General features: G+C 36.1%; 2 protein-coding genes across 9 annotated transcripts; both read right to left on the bottom strand.

Annotated features, from left to right (window-relative positions):
- Nucleotides 1–802: 802 nt before the first annotated feature.
- LOC103994183 (sm-like protein LSM5) lies at nucleotides 803–5,726 on the bottom strand. Its single transcript, XM_009414509.3, has 4 exons — nucleotides 5,483–5,726; nucleotides 5,274–5,397; nucleotides 2,327–2,399; nucleotides 803–1,075 (listed from the first exon to the last, which is right to left on the bottom strand). Exons 1-4 carry the CDS (start codon nucleotides 5,514–5,516, stop codon nucleotides 1,043–1,045), a joined length of 264 nt encoding a protein of 87 aa, XP_009412784.1. The 5' UTR covers nucleotides 5,517–5,726; the 3' UTR covers nucleotides 803–1,042.
- Nucleotides 5,727–6,775: 1,049 nt separating this feature from the next.
- On the bottom strand, nucleotides 6,776–16,849 carry LOC135680471 (cyclin-T1-3-like). 8 transcript variants are annotated; one of them, XM_065194384.1, is made up of 7 exons: nucleotides 16,091–16,849; nucleotides 15,836–15,917; nucleotides 14,426–14,560; nucleotides 13,097–13,272; nucleotides 7,165–7,310; nucleotides 6,994–7,063; nucleotides 6,776–6,911 (listed from the first exon to the last, which is right to left on the bottom strand). In XM_065194384.1, the coding sequence occupies exons 1-6, from the start codon at nucleotides 16,612–16,614 to the stop codon at nucleotides 7,032–7,034; spliced, it is 1,095 nt and encodes a 364-aa protein (XP_065050456.1). In that variant the 5' UTR covers nucleotides 16,615–16,849; the 3' UTR covers nucleotides 6,776–6,911; nucleotides 6,994–7,031. The 8 variants fall into 8 exon arrangements, 4 of the variants coding, with proteins under 4 accessions (XP_065050456.1, XP_065050458.1, XP_065050457.1 ...); XR_010515457.1 differs by lacking the exons at nucleotides 6,776–6,911; nucleotides 6,994–7,063 and adding an exon at nucleotides 7,928–9,411 and having other exon boundaries at nucleotides 7,227–7,793; nucleotides 16,091–16,848; XR_010515456.1 differs by lacking the exons at nucleotides 6,776–6,911; nucleotides 6,994–7,063 and adding an exon at nucleotides 8,228–9,411 and having other exon boundaries at nucleotides 7,227–8,127; nucleotides 16,091–16,848.
- Between the last annotated feature and the right edge of the window lie 5,696 nt (nucleotides 16,850–22,545).

Below are 22,545 nucleotides of genomic sequence, written 5' to 3'. Positions count from 1 at the left end.
CTAAAAGTTTCAGACATGTAAGAAGTAAAAAAAAAAGGTTTCTTTTATAGGAAAGGAGAAAAGAAACATATCAAAGGGGAAGGTCAGAAAAATATTCATGTTGTAAAAATTATTAATCTGATGTTGAACTGACCGGTAGAAAGTTGCAAATGAGTATGCCCTTGATTGAAAACTTAGGAAAGAAAGTTGCAAATGAGTATGCCCTTGATTGAAAACTTAGGAAAATAAGATGGTTCCAAGCAAGGTTTGTTGTATTATATCGTATCGTATCAGCATTTCGACTCGAGCTCGGTACGGTACCGATGTATTGGGCGATATATCTTGTTGTATCGAATAATTTTTTATTACCGATATTTTGACTCGAGCTCGGTACGATATGGTATCGATGTATTGGGCGGTATATCATGATATATCAAATAATTTTTTATTTTTGTATTGGGCGGTATATCATGATATATCAAATAATTTTTTATTTTTTTTTTTGATACTGTAACAGTGCAATAGCCTACTAGTTAAGATCACAATAAACGCTGAAAGCAATCATGTGCAACAGTAATCCTCCATGTCTCAAGAGTGGGTCCACATCATTTCTCCAGTCACTTCGCACAATCATAACCATTCATCAACTCTCGGTTTAAACACGAGACACAAGTAATGCAAATAGAGTAGAAAGAAAATAGGTACCAATATACCGTGTTAAGAAAGATCTATTTTAGTAGATGAGTCCGGCATTTCTCGTGCACAACATTAGATTAGCAAGTCCTAATGACCTAGAGAGAATTGTACAATAAGCCACCCCATCTGCTGCAAGCAATATGTTCAATAATGAAGCATCAGGTAATCAAACGCAGTCCAGATAGAGTTTGAGTAGAAAAATAGTTGATTGGAAGAGAGTAGACATTTATCTAGGGTATGTACTCAGAAGCTAAATGACTGGAACGTACTTCGAACATTTTTGATATATTAAGACAACTTAGTGAACCTAAATATGCTAAAAGGCTACAGCTTGCTTCATTAAAACTTCCACATAGAAGTTGCCGGCTTACTCTGGATCCGGAGAACCACCAGGGACCAGCTGCACAACAGATTTAATATCCAGATGTTAGAGATGGCAAAGGAAAAAATATTATGGGTGTGTATGTGAGATCAAGTTTGTTTCTCGAATGCATGGTCATGAAAACAGATATTAGAAGATGCCTAACATGCAAGCAAATTATCCTCAAAGATCTAGCTTGACAAAAAGGAAACAATTATGAGCTAGTAGAAAGACCAAATGACCGATAATAGCATCATAATATTGATAGGAGCAGGTGATTATTCTCAGTGCAAATCTCTGATCCCACCTGAAAACTCATGTTAGATCGATCAAGGTCAACTAATATAAGCTTAGAGAGTAACAAGTACATTCCTTTTATAGGTACAACCATTTATATGACACTCTTACATTGAGAATGTCATCATCCAGGCTCCATTATGAATGAAATAGCTAAAAGAATGTGCATATCAGGGGAAAACAGGAAAGAACGCAAGATGAATTAATCTATGAAACTGAAAAGGAAAATTATCTGTTCTGTTCATCTTCTAAAAATCAAATTCAATGACTTTGCATGTTTTCTTTTTCATTTTAATCATAGAATCCTCATGTACTCGAAATTCACTAGCAATGCTGTAGATTGAGAAAGTAACGAATTCACATGCATCAGACCATTTTAACAGTTTCTTCAATTCTCACTATATAATTCTCAGTTGTTTTCACTGCATATCCACCACAAAACAGACTGCATAATTCCTTTCTAAGCTGTGCATTACCTTTCTAAACAAAATCATATGAAAACATAGCAATATACATAGTTACATACACAGAAAGAATACCTAATTCGATAAAAGAGGTGGCCAAAAAAGCCTTCTAATCCATAGAACTAAGTGGCCTGTCATAGATGATGCATGGTGACAAGAAAACGAATGAAGCTCCAACACAAAAAAAAAGAACATGATGGACTACTATGTGATCAGCTCATAGAAATTAAATACAGTTTGTAATAGTATAGATTTAAATGCCCCCATTGCCAAGCAAACAAACAGCCAAATAGTGTCCTAGTAAATGCCAATACAAAATAGAGGTTCTTGATGAGCATTAATTGGATAGTATGTAAGTTTCAAGATATTATAAGATCCATAATAGTTTCAAGTTTTCAGCTGTAAATTTCAAGAGTTCAATAGAACTAGAAAAGAATTTTCTTCATTGCCAAAGTTGAATATAAAAGGAAAATTGTCTGAATTACTAGAATTTGATAGGTAAAATAGCAACGGACATAAGATTGCTTACAATGGCGATGTTGTTTCCATTTAGCAGTATCTGGTCAAGTTTTGTTATCCTACGTCCTTCAGCTGTAATTTCACTGAAATAGGAATACAGTTAACATTACCAACTGAAAGAAGTTGAAATAATCTTTACACAAATAATCAACTGTGTTTCTCAATTCAAGAGCAGAAATATAATTTAAAACAAGCTATTACATTGTTACAAAGTGGCCCGACCCCGCCCAACCTTTGAGGGTCGTACCGTATCCAGCCTTAGACAAGGGATCTTAATTTTCCTATCTTTGTATTTTTCTTTTAACAGATTCCCGTTCATATTTTTAGTTGCTATTTTATATCAAGTTGAGTTGTATCTTGAATTGTGTTTGAACCTCTGCGTCCTACTTTTGTCATATATGGTTGGGAGAATACTTTAAGCTATTAGGAAACATGTTTAGAGAGTTCTAAATGTACCATCAGACCAGATCTGCTCAGATACTAGGATTTCCATAGAAGAAACTCTTCGTTAAGATATTTTAGTTTACCATATATGGTGCATTGTAAGCTTCACAGGCTATTCTTGCATATTGTTTTTTTGTGCACTGCAGTTGAAATATTCTAAAAAATAAATTCCTAGTATTTATTCTTAGGAAATCCATTCTCCTCGAACTGGGAAAACCTTATACAGGTGCCATATCCTATCACAAAAAAAAGCTCAGTCCTGTAGAGTCCTGTAGAGTGTCCCCGGGAGAAAGTATACTTCCCATATGGGATGAAGACGAACACAATTTGACATTAGAAAAATCAATTGACATAAAATTCAGATTCATGATTAATGCTACTCTCATCAAACAATATTGGAAAACCTAGAAGATAGAAGATTGAAACATGAGATAAGAAATCTGTTTAAGAGTTTTCACTTAAAGCAATGATGAACGATCTTGCCCTTCAAAAGTTCATAAATAACCAGACTTGTGTATTTAGCTACTGTGATGCTACATGATTGTCCCAAGATATGACTTCAGAACAAATTTGTCTCCATCAAGGTTCTTATCTCAGCATTGTCAATGCATAGCTTTATGGTGCTAATACTGAGTAAAAATATCCTGATCTAAGTAGCCAACTTGGCAATCAACTTGATTAGCTTGTCAACTAAAATTCATCAGCCATTTAGCAGTGATAAGCAATTGCATGGGACTTACGAGCTTGTTTCAACTAGACTTTAGCTAGAATTGTGTTCATGCAAGTTCTAACCATTTCAAGAAAAAAAACTGGTCTCACAATTATGAACTTGACATGGTCCCAATCCAGCAAATCTTTTTACTCACCCCAAGATAAACAAAATTTGCATATCAAATGTATTGGGACTATATTTTATAGAGCTATATATTGTGTTGCAGTGATCGTCCGATTTGAGCTTACAAGCCCAGCTAACAGAAGTCATCTAGTGATCAGGTGTTTGAGCTATTACCTAAAGTGATTATAAGGTCTATGATACATTTGGCAGAAACAAACACCAATAATAAAAGTGCTAAAGCGAAAGATTTTCCCATATTTCATTGTGCAATAATGACCTACATGAAATCATATGAATGAGAATACCAAGTGAGCTATTTTTGGCGAACCTTTTTACACTATGGAGCACTGTCAATGCAAACAAAGATCATGAATTTTGTATAACCCTTAAAGACTCACATGGATAAATATTGATGACATCTGTCAAATGAAATCACTCTGATAAGGCTAACTGCATGTTTTGTTATGGTGATAAATAAGGTCACCAACAACTGTGGAACATTCAAAATCACACGAACTTGTCCGAGAGGAAGAAGCTTCAAGTTGTGGGGTTTTTTCACATTTCCTGTTCCTCACGCTTCCCTATTGTTGATAACATTATTGATATTATGATAAGTATATAAACATAGGGTTAATTGCAACACATGAAACTCTTTCTTTTTAGGGTTATATTAATCAATGGACAAGAGGAGGAAAAAAGATACTAAAGAGAGAAAGACGGAGAGGAAGTTCTGGTTCATGTTAAATGCATTGGAAACAACTCTTTCTCATTTAATTATAATAATTAGGTACATACATTTAACCAAGTCATCTATGCAGACTGTCAGAATTATGATCTCTATTTGATGTAAAACAAAAAAAATTATGCTCATGGAGAAGCATCATTTAGCAATTGGAATAAGTAAACACTATAGGCCTTGTTTTATACGAGTAGAAATATAAATGGATCTGACCTAGTAACACTCATATCCACACATTACCAATATAAATCACTATTTTAATTTCCTTAAGCATAGTCTCATGCTTAATACAAGCATTGTTACCTATCTAATCTTATATCAATCTTATCGACAAAAAAGAATTCAACATCGAAGGAAAACAAGATGCTATGAAGAAACATTTTGAAGCTTCCATAAGTGTCCTATAATTATCTTTAACAACTAGACAAGAGATGGATATTTCAAACAAGTACAACCAAAAAGGTATCCTACAAGAATCATACTGGCCACGTATTCAAGACAGCTAGCAAATTGAAGCATCATTGTTTATTATAATATTAAGAACCTAAGTTGCGATGCTTAAATGATATCTGATGAACATTAAATTTTAAAGATTTTTTCAGAGCAATAAATAATTATGTTGGTTGTGCAGCAAAGGCGAAGATTTAGAAGAGATAAACATGTAGGGTATACAGCTTTGGGAAAAAAATGGCCCATTTTTCTAGGTTACACTGCACTAAGACTGCTAAAGGCCTTTTTTTCTAATTCCTCTAACAAGTACTAGTTAAAGGAGACTTGTTGTTAATGAAAAAAAAAACATTTAAAACTAGGTAAAACTAAACAAGACCATCTTCAAGGACTTTGACATGGAAATAGAATATAACCAAAACAATTCTAAGTAGTCAACATAGAAGAAGAGGGAAAAGGCATCGATACAGGGCATGCGAATGAAGTGATTACTATTCGGTGACATCTTCAAGGACCATGTTGACGTAGACATCGAAGCCTTTAAGGGTCCCAACGAGTTCCTTGTCGCCTTTCATTATAACCCATATCTTCGACCCAATGCACCGATCGATCAGCTCTGGGAGGCCGCACGCAGAACAAATAAGTCAGAAGTTTAGCGAAGAATGCAAGCGAGAAAAGGACTCAGGGTTAGAGACGGGTACCCGCAGGGAGCAGCTGGGAGGGGTTGTGAGACATTAGTAACCCTTTGGTTTGGTTTTGGGACTCTTCCTCCTTCCTCAGCCCCTCTTCCGAGCAGAGAAGACTAGCCGGAGCGCTGCTGGAGACGAAATAAATAGAGGAGGAGCGTCGTGCTGCTGCCGAACGATCGGGCAGGGGAGGGCGGAGTGTGCGATCGAGGAGGAGGCGGACTCGGTGTCCCGCTTCTCACGGCGGGATTAGGTTTCGCCATAGTTTTATGGGCGGGTGCGATGGTGGGAGCATCTAATCTGACGGTGGACATATGTTGACAATCCATTAAAGAGCATGACACAAGATATAAGTACGTACGGGGGTTCGGATGGGATTAACCTCGATCCGCGTCCCATCCATCGAGCAATAGATCAAATCGGATCAGGTCAACTAAGTCGGATCATCTGGTGGAAGTTACGATCCATATCCGATTCTGAAGTGGGTCGGATCACATTAAAAATGAGAGATTCACAAATCACTCCGCTCTTATTATTTGCGCAATCACAATCAATATGCACTAACCATAATGCTTTTTCTGCCAAATGACAAAAAGGAAAACAAAACAAAAAAGTTACCGCTATGCTATCGTTCCCCAGAAAGCTTCCCACCAAGTGTCTTGACTTTTTCTCTAGGTGAGGAGGAGGCACGACACTATACAATTTCAATATTTGTCCCCATCTCAAATTAACTCAAGTCACTTCCGTGAAGCTTCCTTGGGGGAACCAAAGAAATTTCCAATCTGTAAAGAAGAAAGTGCACGTCAACAACTCCTGAAAGCCTATGACCAGTTCATGCGGTTACCAGCATACGCAGCCAACAAATGTATTGTTTGGCCATGCCAAGAATATCCCCAGTCTCTTGCCAATTGGACCAACCAACCAGCTTACTGCTGCATCATTCAAACATACTCAGTGCTGTATGATTCACTCCTTTTTCCTCCCAAACAAAAAAAGAAAGAAAATATACTTCATTAACTACCCATCACAGGGACATTAAGGTCTGTAAACCAAAAAACGAAAATTGTATTATTCAATACTAGAGATGTCCCACACCAATGCAATTTTTTTTCGAAAATAAAACGGAATACAAGAAATGAGCTTCAGAGACCTCGATCAATAACTTGATGCCAATTAAGTTATTAATCAAAGAAAGATGCAAAGCCTAAATCCATTCATCATTCCATTATCAAAGCAAGATGCAAAGATAGCTAGTAACCAAAGAAAGGACCACAATGCCAATCAGAAGAACCCTGACGTACGAGCTGATTGTTTGATAAAACCAGAAAATTTTTATAACTTCAGTAAAGGTTACAAAAAGGAGTGTGTGGTACATTAGAAACTTGAGTGCTAAAAGACTATGATTTCAATCACTATTGCAAGCACCGGAGAGAAACTGAGCTGGCTGAAAATCAAATAGAGGCTTAAATCTTTCTTGATAGGGGAACATTGGAACTAATACAATCTGATGGATCCATACTACAAACCTGTCGTATAACATCTAAGCACAATAATCGGTCTCGTCTCAGAGAAGCTCCATCAACTGCTGGACAATATCTGCAACTCCAACATACAAATAAACAAAGATGAATCAAGTCCTGCAGGTAGAATATAAAAAGGTCATCCATGGCAAGCACAAATTTGTTCAGTGTCATTACCCTGAAGGATAGCTGGTGTCGTCCGGAACTCATGCCAAAAACTTGGATAAAGAGCAAGCTCATAGTTTAGGCACTTGGCGGCAAGCAATACAGCTCCAGCAGCGATATGACGAGGCTTAAACTGAAGGCAAAGAGAACTGCGGTATCTGCAAAATTATAAAACCATAAGCATTTGATTAAACAATTGGTCCATTGTTATGATCAGGGGCAATAACAAGCTAAAGATGATAAGCTAATAGCCAAACCATTTTTCTGTGGCAATGTTTTAGTGTCCCAAGTTACATGACGTGCTCCAAGAATTAACATAAGCAAAACGGATGAGATAACAAATATAAAATTATGACAGGATAAGAATCATGGAGCAGAACAAACAAGCCTACATGCCAAAGACTCCTTACCAAATATCAAAGCAGCAGTCCAGCTGATATATAGTCTGAGAATCTTCAGTTGAAATTCTGTGTTAGAGCTAAACTATAGCATGTCTTTGGTAACTATGCACCAATTCCTGAACTCAGGAATGCTCCCGTCAAAGTTCCCCCTCCCATTATCCATATACTCAATCAGGAAAGTAGTAGAAATTTGTGACACAAAGAGAGAGAAAACAAATCTCTCCTGGATGCTTGTAGCTTCTGCTTATCAGTGTATGTCAAACATGAACTAATCAGATACCCTGCATTATGCAAAAATATACCAATGCACATGCTTCCCTGAATAGCTAATGCATGCCCAAGAATCATGAGCAGGTTGAAGTATTAATTGGTACCTCATTTTGAACAAAAACAATTAATAGATGTGTATTTACACATCCGATGGTCCTTAAGTAGTTGGAACAAGATTCAGCCTATTGAACTTAAGCAAGACATCATTTTAAATTCAACTCCAGATCATCATGGTGTTGTGGGAAGCCAAGAGATCTATAACAACTTTCGGTCAACCATCACCCTCAATTCCACACACATATACCTGTAGATGACCATGCAATGCTCATACTAGTAAATGAAACATTCTGGGAAACAATTTATTATTTTAGGATATTGATATTTTTACTAGCATAAAAAGATACCTTACTAGAAGAAGCTGTTTGGAACTCATACAGATGACATAGCAAACACCTGTTTTTACCTCAATGCAAATAAGAAATAAAGGACATCACTGGCAAACTGTTGGCTACAAAAGTTTAGGAATGTTATGTTCTTAATCATTCTCTTAGAGTATTATAGCATATATAGAACTACCTATTCTTAAGAGTATTGCTGGCTCTGGTATATTATCATTGTGTTAAGTCTGTAAGTAAAAAATTTCATTTAACTTGCATGCTGAAAAAAGATGCAAAGGGATAAGATTTGGTTCTGATTCCAGTTAGTTATGGAAGGACAGAAGGCAGAGAGAGAGAGAGAGAGAGAGGAGAAAATAAACAAAAAATGGTTCTATAAGTTTCAACTTTGTGATTAGTATATAAAAGTTGACACTTGGAGAAGAGCAGAATTGGACTGTACAGAAAAGATCCACTAAAGAACAGGAGTGAGCAACTAAAATAACACAAACAAAAGATAGTAGAAGACTCGAGGGACACAGGAGGACGATGATATCAAATCTGACCATAATACAGGAAGCAAGAAATTAAATGAAAATCAAAGAACAAAATAGGAAGACTGGCTTTAGTGTTTAATTGCCAAGTCACCAGGAAAGGATCTCAGGCATCTGAAATCAAGAAGAATAATTAGAGATCCCATGATGCAAAGTGCTTGAGATCCATTAATTGTGTGATAACCAATTCAAAATCATATTAATACTTTTCATCTAATATTTGTCCAACTCTTGCTATTCGTCAAAAAGTGCTTTGCATGAACGCATATCCTCCAGCTAAGAATATCACATATAGCACATTAGTCTTGTGAAGAAAACCCTGCAATTTATGACATATCAAACAATCAATATGACACAAGAAAAAATGACCTGCAGAAATATTGTAGTACAAGGACAAGACACAAAAACCATATTAATAAAAGATAAAAAAAAATTATGTAATAAGGTTTCAAATACCAATCAAACTGGTTTGTACCAACCAGTCTGCACTGACTGATATTCTATTTTTTATATTTTCAGTAACATGCTAAGGTACAAGTCGGTATAATACCCGGTATGCCAATCCAATCGGTTGTCAAACCAATATCGGACCCATGTTTAGATCATTGCCATATAATTCCAACATTCAAAGATATATAATTCGAACATTCGAAAATACTCCTGAGTTCCAACAAACAAAAAATAAAATGTCAAACGAACTATCAAAGATCTACAAAGAAAAGCATACCACAAACATTAAATCCAAAAATAAGTCAATCCATGCTTTCTTTAGTTTGCAATGTTTTTAAAAGCGCTAGGCGCCAAAAGGATCCAAGGTCCCAATTTCTCGAGGCCTAGATGCTCACCTAGAATATTAAAATATAAAAAATATATAATATAATTGATAAATACGATTATATAAATAAAAATATGACATTAAATTGAATTTTTTGATGAATCTCCCTTATTGCTTTGCACACTTGCCATTAATCCTAAAACCCTAATAACAATTCAAAATAAATAAAGATTAACAGTGCTAAATAGGGGCTAATTACGAATCTAAATAGTGATTAACAATGGTAAATAAGGATTAAGAATTCTAAATAAGAATTTGTTCTAAATAGGTCGACAGTTCTAAGGATTAATATCAGTTTTAGTTTATTATATGGTAACAATAGTTTTAATATTAGTTAAGGATTAGCAATCTACTGTTAACAGTATTTAATCCACTGTTAACAATAGTCATAACAATAAAGAGAGAGAAAAGGTGTCACCAATGGTGGAACGTGGGGAAGGAGAGGGCAGTGGTGACGGGGGAACCTTCCGACGATGACAACGACGATGGAGGAAGCCACGGACGGCAACAACGACGATGGAGAAAGCGGCGGACAATGACAACGATGGTAGAGGAAGCTACAGACGATGGCATCAAGGGCAAAGGAAGCTTCAGATGTGTCCATCAGTGGTAGAGGAAGCTGCGAACCTATCCCTCAACGACAAAAGGAGTTGCACATGGAAGCAATGGCGGTGGAGGGAACTACGCATGAAAGATACAGTAGTGGGAACATCGGACCTGTGCATCGACGGTAGAAGGAGCGTTGGACCTGTGCATCGACGGTGGAGGCAGTGGCTAGCAGAACCAGAGGTGAGTCAGGGCGGCAAAGACCTAGGGTTTATAGGTCATACGTCGAGGGAGGAGCGTGCGGGGGGTTTTATTGTTACTATTTATTATGCTTAGTTGGTTTAATTGAACCAACAAAGTTACTGTTCAACCGAACCGAAGTTATGGTTCGATTGCTCGCCTTCAACCAAGCGCTCACCCGAGGCGCCCGGGCAGTGCTTCATTGAAGCACATTGCTCAACAACTGTCCGAGGCGCTCAAGAATCGCCTCACTTCGCTTGAGCGCCTAGGCAAGCGCTCGGGCGCCCTTTTAAAACACTGAGTTTGCACACAATAATTCCACATGAAGACACAAAAAAGGCAAAAATTAGTACCCATTTGGCCATTGGTTTATATATTGGCGTCAATATAGAACCATGCTCATCCAAAAAATGTTCCAAGAGAACACGCATATAGAAAACCAGAAAATGCATCACTAGCATATAGATATCTATGTCTCCGTATGAGAAAAAAAAAAGCTTAATCACCAAAAAGAGAAAAAAAATACTGCCATAACAATCCTTTCAAATAATTCAAAAATTCAGTTGTTCATTAGACATGACTGCTACTGTCACAACCTCCAATAGATGAACTTAAAAGAGTAAACATATTGATAACCGCAACGAGAAAAGGAGCAACGCTTTAGAATCCAAGAATTCATCACACAAAAAACAACTAGTCTAGTTTGAGTTGTAAGCCATTCACTTGCTTGTGGCCTATTTCTTCAGGCCTCTTTTTCAGAGGCCTAAGAAGTTACTCAAAATGATTTACCATCCAGAACTAAAATTGCCAAACTCATAAAAAGTGGTCTTTAAATTCTGGAGACAGAATGTTTGATACAGATTAAAATGACAGTTCAAGGAACATCATGTACCATAATCACAGTTCTATATAGATTACTTCATCTATGCATGAATTACATAATTATCCTAAAACCTAAGAATATCAGGAAAGTGTGGGGTGATGCATTTATCAAGATGCAAGAACATGCTTATGATAAACTACATAATTTAATAATAGTTCATTAATCTGATGACTTGCATAATAAAACAAAAATATAGACTCTTCATCTTATCTCTGTCATTCAAGAGAAAATATCATAAAATGATTCAACTGCACATAACTATGCACAAAACACACAGGAAAAAGACAAATGAAATAGAGCTTTCAATTCTAGTACCGTAGGAAAAGATTTTTCAATGTAGGTGGAAATCCTGTCTTTTAATCTGTTGCATTTGCAATTAGGAAAACACCATGTTTTACTCAAATTTTGTTTTGAAATAAGAACTACATTCAACAGAAACCTGCAGAACAAACGAACTTCTGTAACGTCAAAAACTCTTGAGTAATTGTATTGTACTAACCCCCTAATGACTTAAAACCCCGAACTCATAGACACAATTCTATGGATCAAGTATGACCCATGCTCATCCCCATGATATAGAGGCATGCATCTTGCTAACATATAATGGCAGTACATACTAATGAAATCCAGGAGAATTTTGTCTGATTTATATAAATGACATAAGCAATGTTAACGTGTGCTTTAGATAATCTGTATCATTGAATAGTGTCTATCACACCATTGATCATGTCAGACTTAGTTAATATGTCAAAGATAAGATTTATTTCAAATAGGCATCAAGCACATATTTTCTTCCATAACATCTTGAAGCAGATAACAATAAAGGAGAATGGGGAGGTAGTTAAATATGGAAAACTTCAAAGGGATTCTACTTGCAATGAAGTTAAGGAAAATCCTGAAAAACCTCAAAAGACCAGTACGGGAAATAGACCAGAAGACAAAAATCAATAGAGAAAAATCTTCTTGACAGTGCCCGAGTATTACCCACACTTGTTCAAGTAGATCAATACAACGAAAGAAGGAATGATAGACTTTATTACCACAAATAATGATGCAAGACAATAGGTTTGTATACAATGGTAGACATGAAAGCAAGGACCTATGGTTGATAAGGCAGTTCTGCATTGCAAGTTCAAAGGTACAAGAAGTTAAATTGAGGCTTTGCTTCACTATATCACATCAGCAAGTGTAACTAGCAATTGAAACAAGCAGATAATGGACAGATCAAGCTCGATTCATTTTTTGACTTGATAAAGCTCCGCTTGAAGGCTAGAGCAGAGCTTGAACCATTAAAAAAGGCTTCAAATATTTCCAAACCATGATAAAATGATTATGGTGAACACCTAAATAAGTGGCTTGTAAGAATGGTGCACTAACATCACTCAAACAAGTAGCTTCACCTAAATACTTCCAGATGGAACTCCATTTCCACATAAATGTGAAAAACGAAACTGACGATGCAATAAACCACAATGGACTTGCATTTGTAAGATGGTAATCTAGCAATCGCTATATATAATGCATACAAGAGACTGAAAATTCTCAAACTTTGGATATCATTGAGAGTACTATTACATGTTCCAATGCTAAAACAATATCAAAGGATAGTTCTGCAAAAAAAACTTCAAAATGTATGATAACTAATAACATTATGCTTGACACATATGCTTGAAATAACTAACAAGCCAAAACAAAATGTATGATAACTAATAACATTAGGTACCGATGAATAAAAATATCAATTCGATACTTGTCGAACAAACTAAACCTTCCATTCCAAATGAAATAGATGAGTTGACATGGCGAAAGCAATAGGCAAATAGCACAACCAAGATCCATACCCTTCACTGACAAAATTCCAAGCGACTGTAAGAAGAACAGATTGTGAAAGTCCAAGTTTGTTAAGTACTGATGCAAGAGGGACATATGGGTGCTCCACTTCAAGTTCAAAATCCAGAGTAGTTAGTATCTTTTGTTCGGTTTCAATGACCCGTTCACGGTATTGCTCAAACCAATCCTGCGTAAAAAAAAGACAACACAGTTTAAATAATGGCATATTTACAATGTAGTTTTGGCTAGCATTCATAATGAATATGTATCAGGTGGTTGAACAAAACATGCTACTTTGGTAATAGAAGTAAGATCATTGAACTTCAATGCATAATCCTGTTATACTTCATGCAAAGATGAGGTTCTAAGCAAATTAACACAGAATATAGAGCCATTTGAAGTCGAATTTCAGAAAATGAACAAAACTCAAGAATATTAATAATATATCTCAGACCATGCTAAATGATATGGTTTAGATGGTCCCCAGGAATCCAAAAAGTTAAACAAAAAAATGCCTAGCTCTTCTTTCCTCTAACCTTTAGGGCCTTTGGGTCCAATCTCTTTATGCCAACCTGCTTAGTCTATGACAAGTCCAAGATTTCTTTTTTATTGTGAATGATCCTGATACTGGAAGCCCAGGAAACATTTAGTGTCAGAAAAGTAATCCTAACCTAGAGGTATCAGGATTGGCAGTGTCATAATCTAGGACTAGATAATCTAGGGCTTGATAATGTTTATCACTCCATATAACTCTTTTACCATGCCTCCAGCCATCTTTAAAGTTTGAAGATTCTATGTGGAGTTATGGGCAATCCATTTGGAATGCATAACATCTGCTTGAGTAATAAGCCATCGAGGGGCTCGCACTGAAAGGAAGAAATTCATTCTGCAAAAACTCCTAGCAAATAAAGGTTAGAAATTTTATGCTTCTCAACCGATTTGTGTCATTCTAGCTGCTGAAATTTGGAAAATCATAATTTCCGTGCTTAAAATATCTTAAGTTTCTCCTCTCTCAAGAAATTCGTGAAATTGGAGAAATCGACTGATTACGAATATCTTTGAAATTCGCCTTAATTGTGTTCTGCATAAAAGCTAAAACTGAGATAACATTTAGAGATAAAGATGTCGTACCATAGATTGTTGAGTCATTTTCTCTTATGGCCATCGCATACATAGCAAGTTTCAAGTTACTTTAGGTAAGGTGACCATAGTATCTGATAATAAGACACATGCATAGCAAGTTTCGAGTTCATCAAGGATCCTTGGACTGGAAGATACTCAAGAGTTTTACAAGTACTTATTATGAATAATTCAGAATATAAACAGGTCAAAACATTTACCTTATGATGCAAGTATGGATAGTAAGAAAGCTCTAGTTCTTGAGAAGTTTCACATGATGCCCTGAGCATAGAGTTCAAGACACATGGTGTTTCCTCAGACTTTGCTGCCAGGAACAGAGCTGCTGTCGCAATCATCTGAAAAGATTGCAGGGTATTAAAAGAGTTTGCTAATATGCTAATTTGCTAAAAGAAACATAACTAAGAAATATCACTAGAATAAGAAAAAAAAAGATGTGCTTAACTCAACTAGAAACATTGGATATGTTGCTAAATGGCAACACATTTGCAAAATGTCCCCTAAACTAATGTATTTATTAAAATGATAAATACACTAGAATGATCCAACATCAATTATAACATAATCTCGATTATTCACTGTAATGTCTGCATTAGATCTCCAACAAACAACGTTTTGGTCTTTCCAAACCTCAATACTAATAATACACGAAGGGATCACTTAGTATGTAATTGATTTTCTAATCGTGAATACTTACTCTTAACTCTTAACAAGTAGGTAAGAAGAAACTAGGCACAAAGTAGCCAGACGACCAAATGGCCAATACTCTCTAATATGGAGTTAAAACACTAGCCCATCCAATTTGATATTATAATAGGGCAATAAAATGTAAATGACAAAGAAGTAACCCAGTGAGACTTCTCAATCCAAGAGATTCAACACCGTATTATATTAGCATACATAAGTATGTTAATACTTTTCTGTAGGTTTATTCAATTGCAGAATTTTTTAAAATGGATCACTGCAACATGGCATAGAACCAAGACTATGTCATTATGGATTATTGCATCTTGGCATTTCATGGAATCTTGCCATTGCGTGTTTTATGACAATTGACATAATCAAAGATCTCCTACTGAAGTCTCTGGTCATAATTATATTTTTCTGAAACCAAATTCCAAAACAACCCATCCAATTTATAATAGTTGTTTAACACAGCCTGAATAAAACTTCAGAAGACCCCTCTTTATGGATCTTGTGCAAAACAAAATTTTCTCATATGCTAATTCAGAAAAGTCCATAAATCTGCAACATACAAGAATAAAGCTGTACATTGTTTGGTGTTGGAATTTCCTTTACTTCAGTAGATTATACTAGAAGCCACAGCAACAATGAAACAAGGAGCGCAGCAGGTGCTCCGAGCAGTTCACTCATGCAAAAGGCATCCCAAAGAGAACCATCAAGCGAAAAGACATCAACTGGGGCAAATAAAAGTTAACATCTTTTGTTATGGAATGAACATGGAAAGCACAAAATGTGCGTCCAGTGAATAGCATCCATAACTAATGTCTAATTTGAAGCACGATCAGTGGATGCATCACGAAAAAAAAAAAAAGAAGCAAAACATAGCATCAGAAAAGCACAAATCAAGGCAACATAGCTCCAGAACTCACAAATCTATCGTGGCAAGCATGGGACCTCCGGAAAAAGAAGCGGTGGCAAAGAACCATCGCTGTTCCAATAGTAGTTTGCGGCCTGCAAAACCAAAGTAAATGTCATAGGAAATACCAACAGAATTCTTCGAGGAAACATCTGGACGCCAATCTAACACCGATATCTATTAAAAGATCAGATTATTTTCTCTATCCTGATATCATTATGTCCAGCCTCCTGGACGTCAAAGAAATAGCGGGAGATGAGGAAATTACAGCTCGAGTCTCATCCCGAGATTCTGAAGGTACGAGCAGTAGGAGTACCGCAGCTGTGTCTCGAGCAAGGGATCGATGCCATCCTTTCGAGACGGAGAGCACCTTTCGATCTCATCCCTCGACACGAAAGCAGCGTTCTCCCCTTCCGACCTCACCGGCGCGTGATTCTGTCCGGCGCTTGGGGGACCGTAGCGCGCATCAACACCTCTCCTAGGCGGCTGCAGAAAGGAACTGCTACTGGTGGACGCTATATTACCACCAGCGCGACCGTCCCACGTAAAACCATCGGACCTCATCCTCCTCCTCTTCAAAGGAGGCGGACCGCCGGGGGCGGCGTAGGGATCGTTAAGAACAAAATCTTGGTGTCTTCTACGGAAGGGGAGTTCCCTGCAGGGATCGGAAGAAGCGGCAGGATTGGAGATGCCAGGGATCGAGATGATCCTCCCATAGGGTGGCCCAACGGCGCCACGATTGGAGGCATATCTGTGGCGATAGCCGCCGGTGATAGGCTGAGAGACGGGCATAGCTTTGATTTCGATGCGTCGATGGATGGAAGAGGGTTTCGGCTGGGAAGGTGGAAAGATTGGAGGGGACAATCGGGGGAAATTTTCACGATTTGGAGGAGACGGATCGGAGATCTCGATGGAGAAGAGAGGGCTGCAGAGAAGGGAAAGCGGTTATGTGAGAGGAACGAAAACTTCAAAGAGGGAGGAGCACTTATCACGACCTAACTGGCCGTCTCTGGATTCCTGGTTCTTGTTGTGCCTCGGCCATCGCAGGTTTATCCTGCGGGGCGAGCGTTTCCCCCTGCTCGATTGATGTGTGAGCACGAATCATGATGCACGGACAAGTAATATAGCGCCAATGGGTTTGACGTGTCAGCATGCACGGATCTCGATGCATTTCCCCTCAGATGGGTTGGACTAACGGAAGCCCAGCAAAGATATATAATAAAGGTCGGTAATAGTCAAATTTCTCATCTATTATTAGTATTCATTCGTTGATATTTCAAATTGGGCGATTTTCTATTTTTTATTTTTCTTTTTTCAGAGCGTTTATGTTTTTTTTTTGTAAAATATAAAAAATACATTTGATCCCAAAAATGATTCGACTATATAGCAGAAAAACTAGAAAACAATTGGCTCAAGATGAATTGATTCTTTTTCTTTTTTATTTCTCTTTTCCTTAGGTAAAGTAATTCCATGTGACTCTCCTCAAAGGATACTTTCCTTCTCCAACACCTATTGACTTATTGATGCAAACTTTCCTTCTCCATATATATCCCTTTTCTCTCTTCATTAATCTCTTGAATGTTAAAATTTTTTATTTTCTATTTTTATATCAAATTAAGATGAATCCACATCAAATTAGGGCATAAACGTACTATTATATTATCATATTTTTATTTTTGGGAACCTGAGCTACATTGCTTTCAATGAGATTATAATATTTTTGGGTTCTTCTTTAAAAGTCGTATATCTAAATTTTATTTTTAAAAAATACTGATATTTTCATTAAATCTTAAAAATATCTTATGAAGTCATAAATGATCTTTTTGTAAAAAAAAAATTGGGCATTTAAAGTATTCATTTTTAATTAATTTACTATTTAAAAGGTTGAAATTTTCTCTTTTTTTCATTTGTCGTCCAATTAAGTTGTATCGAGATTAAATTTGGTTACAGACCACTTATATGTTACTAATTTTAAGAGGATTTTTGAACTCTAAATTAAAATTGGCTACAAAATCACTTTATGTTACCATGCAAGTCTTTTAAAAGTTTTAAGATTTTTTTTTACCTTATGTTACATTGTTTATGAATAAAATTATTTTTTATGACTATTCAAAATAATATAATCTCATTCAAAAATAGTATAACTTGGGTTTATTTTTTCAAAAATATCAATTTTTTTATGAAAACTTAAGATTTCTTATTATCAATGAAGATTCTAGTTGTCCGAGTTGGAATGAGAGTTCGAATTCGATTAAGGTTTGGTCCAAGTTACTATTCATATAATATTAAAAATTAATAATAAATTATTTAGGATGAGGGCATACCCAAGGGTCCTTTATATATGTGACCCTAAGGATGGCTATGTTTGGGTTGAGGGCACACCCGAGGGTCCCTTATATATGTAACACTGAGGATGGTTATGTCCGGGATCACTAGTGGCTAGATGGGAACATATGACTTTTTGGGCTAAATCATGGTACAATATTCATCATGTACAATACTCCTATTGATTGGCATAGTATAGGTCGAATCATGGGAACACGTGGACATTGTCTCTAATCATAGGGTTCAAATGATCGACGAGTCGACCATATGGTGTTAACGTGTCTCTCGATCTATCCACTATATATCAGTCATGTGTGATCATCGCGGCCTTAGGTTGTTGATCACGTGTTACCATATGGTGACATCGTGTTTACTATATCATTTTTTACCTATTACTAGTCCCTCACTTCTGGGGTCACTAGGTCATACCCAAGAAGCATTTTGTTTAACACCATTGACTTTGATGAGGGTATCTATTATTCAACCTTTCGATTGTGCGTTATCAAAAATGTATGTTCGACCTCTTAACTATGCATCATTAAAGTGCAAGTTTAGCCTTTTGGTTGTGTATTGTTGAGGTGCACGTTTTGGCCCTTAGGCTATGCATTGTCAAGGTACAAGTTTGGCCTTTTGGCTACATCATCAATGTATATGTTTGGCCCTTAGGTTATGAATCGTCGAAATATACATTGGGTCTTTTGGCTATGCATCGTCAAGGTACACATTTGGCCATTTGAATACATAGGAATTGGTGTCTCATTCGATATGGTTTGGCCATGTGTACCTATGTGCACCGTCTTCTCCTTGATTCTTGATGGTCACATCGATTTGATTACTCATCGAATCCATAAAAAACCTAATCCTTGTAATGATAGACTAATACGATGACAATGTAGTACTCGCTTAAGCATCCTGATGAAGGTATCTATTATTCAACCTTTTGATTGTGCGTTATAAAAAATGTATGTTCGACCTCTTAACTATGCATCATTAAAGTGCAAGTTTAGCCTTTTGGTTGTGTATTGTCGAGGTGCACGTTTTGGCCCTTAGGCTATGCATTGTCAAGGTACAAGTTTGGCCTTTTGGCTACATCATCAATGTATATGCTTGGCCCTTAGGTTATGAATCGTCGAAATGTACATTGGGCCTTTTGGCTATGCATCGTCAAGGCACATATTTGGCCATTTGAATACATAGGAATTGGTGTCTCATTCGATATGGTTTGGCCATGTGTACCTATGTGCATCGTCTTCTCCTTGATTCTTGATGGTCACATCGATTTGACTACTCGTCAGATCCATAAAAAACCTAATCCTTGTAATGATAGACTAATACGATGACAATGTAGTACTCGCTTAAGCATCCATGTGTGGCTTGCGTATGCCATCGAGAATTCAAACGATCATAATGATTGTGGTGCTCGAGCTTGTCCAATAGTCTATCACCACATAGCCAATCAATTAAAGTAACAAATAATGAGGCGAGCCCCCTCAGAGGTGAGTCCCTTTTATAATTAGATATTATAGATTATGTTAAAATCTTATAACTACTAACTCTTGGATTTCAAATAACATCTTTGAATATATAAAGGAGGCTTTCAATGTTCATATTGAATTTGAGCTAATTGTCCCTCGGCCTAGCCTGATGATTGACCCTATGCTTCACAACACTTCTTCTATACTTCTTTTGATGTCTTAGAGGTAGGGCTTAGATGCCCTTTCCATCCTTTCTTTGTCGAAATCCTTGATTTTTAAAAATTTTCTCTTGCCTAAGTGGTGCCAAACTCCTAGCATCACCTGGTTGCATGTCTTAGGGAGTGTTGAAGGCTCGACATTTTCCTATCATAGAACTTGCTACAGGCATATTTCAAGGTGAGATTTAGAGATTTGGATTATTTTTTTCTATCCAACCTGATTGCAAGAGTCCCAAGAGCACATTCTTTCAATAAAGGATGGAAAAAATATTTTTTTCTTTGTTTTTTCATGGAGAGGGTGGCTGGTCAACCTAATATAATCCATCAGGAAGTTTCGGAACCTTGTCTTGAGGTTGAGCAGGTTGGAGCGAGAGCAACACCATCGATTAATTGACCGTGACCTTATTTGAAACCACGATCATTTTACAAATGAACAAGGCATGGCTCGTGAAGGTTGAAATAAGTTGCTCCCCTCGAGGGGGGGTCAATATATAAATCTATCCCTCCCTCCCTGTATCTTATGATGATAAAATAATTTAGAAATATAAATTTAAAGAAAGATTATTCATCAAATTGATATATAAATTTTTAAGGTTTCAAAGGCCTTTACAAAAGAGGTGACAAGAGGATTCTATAAGAGTTAACTAAATTAAAAAAAAAAAAGTTATTATTCCTCACTGATTCCATACCACCCATAGACATAGACTAACTAAAATTCATATTTGTTTTGTCTGCTATTGTTTTTAATGCGATAAAGATTGATACTTAAGATCATATTTTCTTTCTTTGTTCTTTTTCTAATAAACATGTTTAGGCTGATATGGAGAGAAAGCTTGGGAGTTACATTTAACAATTTTAGTGATTAATCGAGTGATTTGACATGAGGTATCGATCGAATCAAGGTGCCAAGTATCCATCCATATACACCTACTTGTATTGATTTGACATGAGGTGCGTCGGCATAGCGAAGAGAAAGAGGGAGAGGAATGATGATGATAATGAGAGGAGAAAGAAGAGGAAAAAGATGAAAGAAGGAGATGTGTGAGAAACAAAGCAAAAGGATGCCAATTCTTTCTCATCAATGAAAAACCAACTCTAATCAAACCCTTTCCCATGGTAAAGTCATAGCAACAACCTTCACAATGTACCATCAAACCCTATCCAAAATGAAGAGAGAGAGAGAGAGAGAGAGAGAGAGAGAGAAAGATTTTTGAGCATCATCCGAGATTTAAGGTCGGCAGGTAAGAGTGGGCCAAACCGGCACGACCAGTCCATGTTGTTATTGGACCCCAATTCACTATGGTCGGACATGCCAAAGCATCTTTCTTTTTGCTTAGGTCGTACTCATTTCGCCCATGGATGGATGATACCAAACAAAAGACGGCACCATGTTATGTTCTACCTAAGAAAGATGAAGTCTTTTATTTTTCTTAAGTAATATACATCACAAAGAAAATTTCTGTATTCTTTTTGTGAATATATGCAACAACAAAAAAAAAAAGGGGGTGTTTTCATTATCCATTGTTGGATGCAAGATTGCATCGAATCTATTATAAATCCCACAAAGCACAAAGGAAACCGAAGTCTCATCGAGAAGAAATGATTGTGTTATGTACTCGATTTATACTGTTGTGGATTGCGACATCCTGAAATATCATCAAGAGAATATTTTAAGAGACTTGACAGGGCAGAAAAAAAGGTCAAAGAAGATGTCCAACAGTGTTGGGAGGGAGAGAAAATTTAAAACAAATTAAAACAAATAACAGGGAACAATCATAATAAAAAAAACAATCATAATAGTATGATTCGATAATTTTCATCCATAAAAAAATTATTGATCGATTACAAGACGCTTGAGTTGTCAATCACTCGAGTAGAATTCTCGTAATATACACTCTCATATAAATCTAAAAAAGAATAAAATTATAGAGGACAATTCTTTCGAAACTCTTAGGATAACCTTCGAACATCCAAAATATTTCTCATATCGTGTTACCTTCAAATTAAAACCTAGAGATATATCAAATATTTATAAAAAAATTAAATCTTAATTTTCATGAATTTTGTTTTTCACAATGACTCATTCTCGTACTAGAAATATGTGATCCTCATGAGATATAAATTCTAAAATATATACTAATCGCAATAATCTCTTTTAGTAATATTTTGTGTACTATTACAAAGAGAAAATACCTTTACTTCATTTTCTTTTTAATATTTATCACTCGTTCTTATTGAATCTCGATAATCGAATTTTTTTAACTCTAATTCCAATTATTGGAAGGGAGAAAAGACTATTAAAAAGTGAAAATAAATTTAACATGGCCTAGTAACTCCCTATCTGCATCCTTAAAGAAATTAAATTTTTTATTATGTAAAATTAATTATAAGATTCTTGAGTTATTTATATTCAAGCATAAATCTTAAGAAAAAATCTTATGAAGCTTAACCATTATTTGGGATTAGCTTTGAGACTTTCTAACCTATGTAGAAAGCGAAGTAAACATCCTTATCGGGTTGGAAGAACTATAATAAGAATCTTATATTAGGACTTGCGAATCAAAAACAATCTCATATAAATAGTTAATAAGGTTCGTAGGCCTCCAAAAAGTCTTACAAAAATCTTGAAAATACTTCTCTAGATAACTTCGGATAACCCAAAATACCTAAAATAATTTTCATATGTTAATCTATAAAATAAAAAT

Source organism: Musa acuminata, chromosome BXJ1-8 (genome assembly GCF_036884655.1).
Source record: "Musa acuminata AAA Group cultivar baxijiao chromosome BXJ1-8, Cavendish_Baxijiao_AAA, whole genome shotgun sequence".
Classification (NCBI taxonomy): Eukaryota; Viridiplantae; Streptophyta; class Magnoliopsida; order Zingiberales; family Musaceae; genus Musa; species Musa acuminata.
The sequence above is the reverse complement of the archived record's forward strand: the minus strand, read 5'-3'. Positions and strand labels throughout refer to the sequence as shown.

What these genes read in the sequence shown, in the direction of transcription:
- LOC103994183 (XM_009414509.3), bottom strand. Translation starts at nt 5,516, where the DNA reads ATGTCTCACAACCCCTCCCAGCTGCTCCCTGCGG. An exon ending in CTTGAAGATGTCACCGAATA is followed by an intron (nt 2,400 to 5,273) that starts GTAATCACTTCA and finishes TTCCTATTTCAG; the next exon opens with TGAAATTACAGCTGAAGGAC. An exon ending in ATGGAAACAACATCGCCATT is followed by an intron (nt 1,076 to 2,326) that starts GTAAGCAATCTT and finishes TCTGTTGTGCAG; the next exon opens with CTGGTCCCTGGTGGTTCTCC.
- LOC135680471 (XM_065194384.1), bottom strand. Translation starts at nt 16,614, where the DNA reads ATGCCCGTCTCTCAGCCTATCACCGGCGGCTATCGCCACAGATATGCC. An exon ending in ATGCTTGCCACGATAGATTT is followed by an intron (nt 14,561 to 15,835) that starts GTGAGTTCTGGA and finishes CAATCTTTTCAG; the next exon opens with ATGATTGCGACAGCAGCTCT. An exon ending in TGGAATTTTGTCAGTGAAGG is followed by an intron (nt 7,311 to 13,096) that starts GTATGGATCTTG and finishes ATAATTTTGCAG; the next exon opens with ATACCGCAGTTCTCTTTGCC.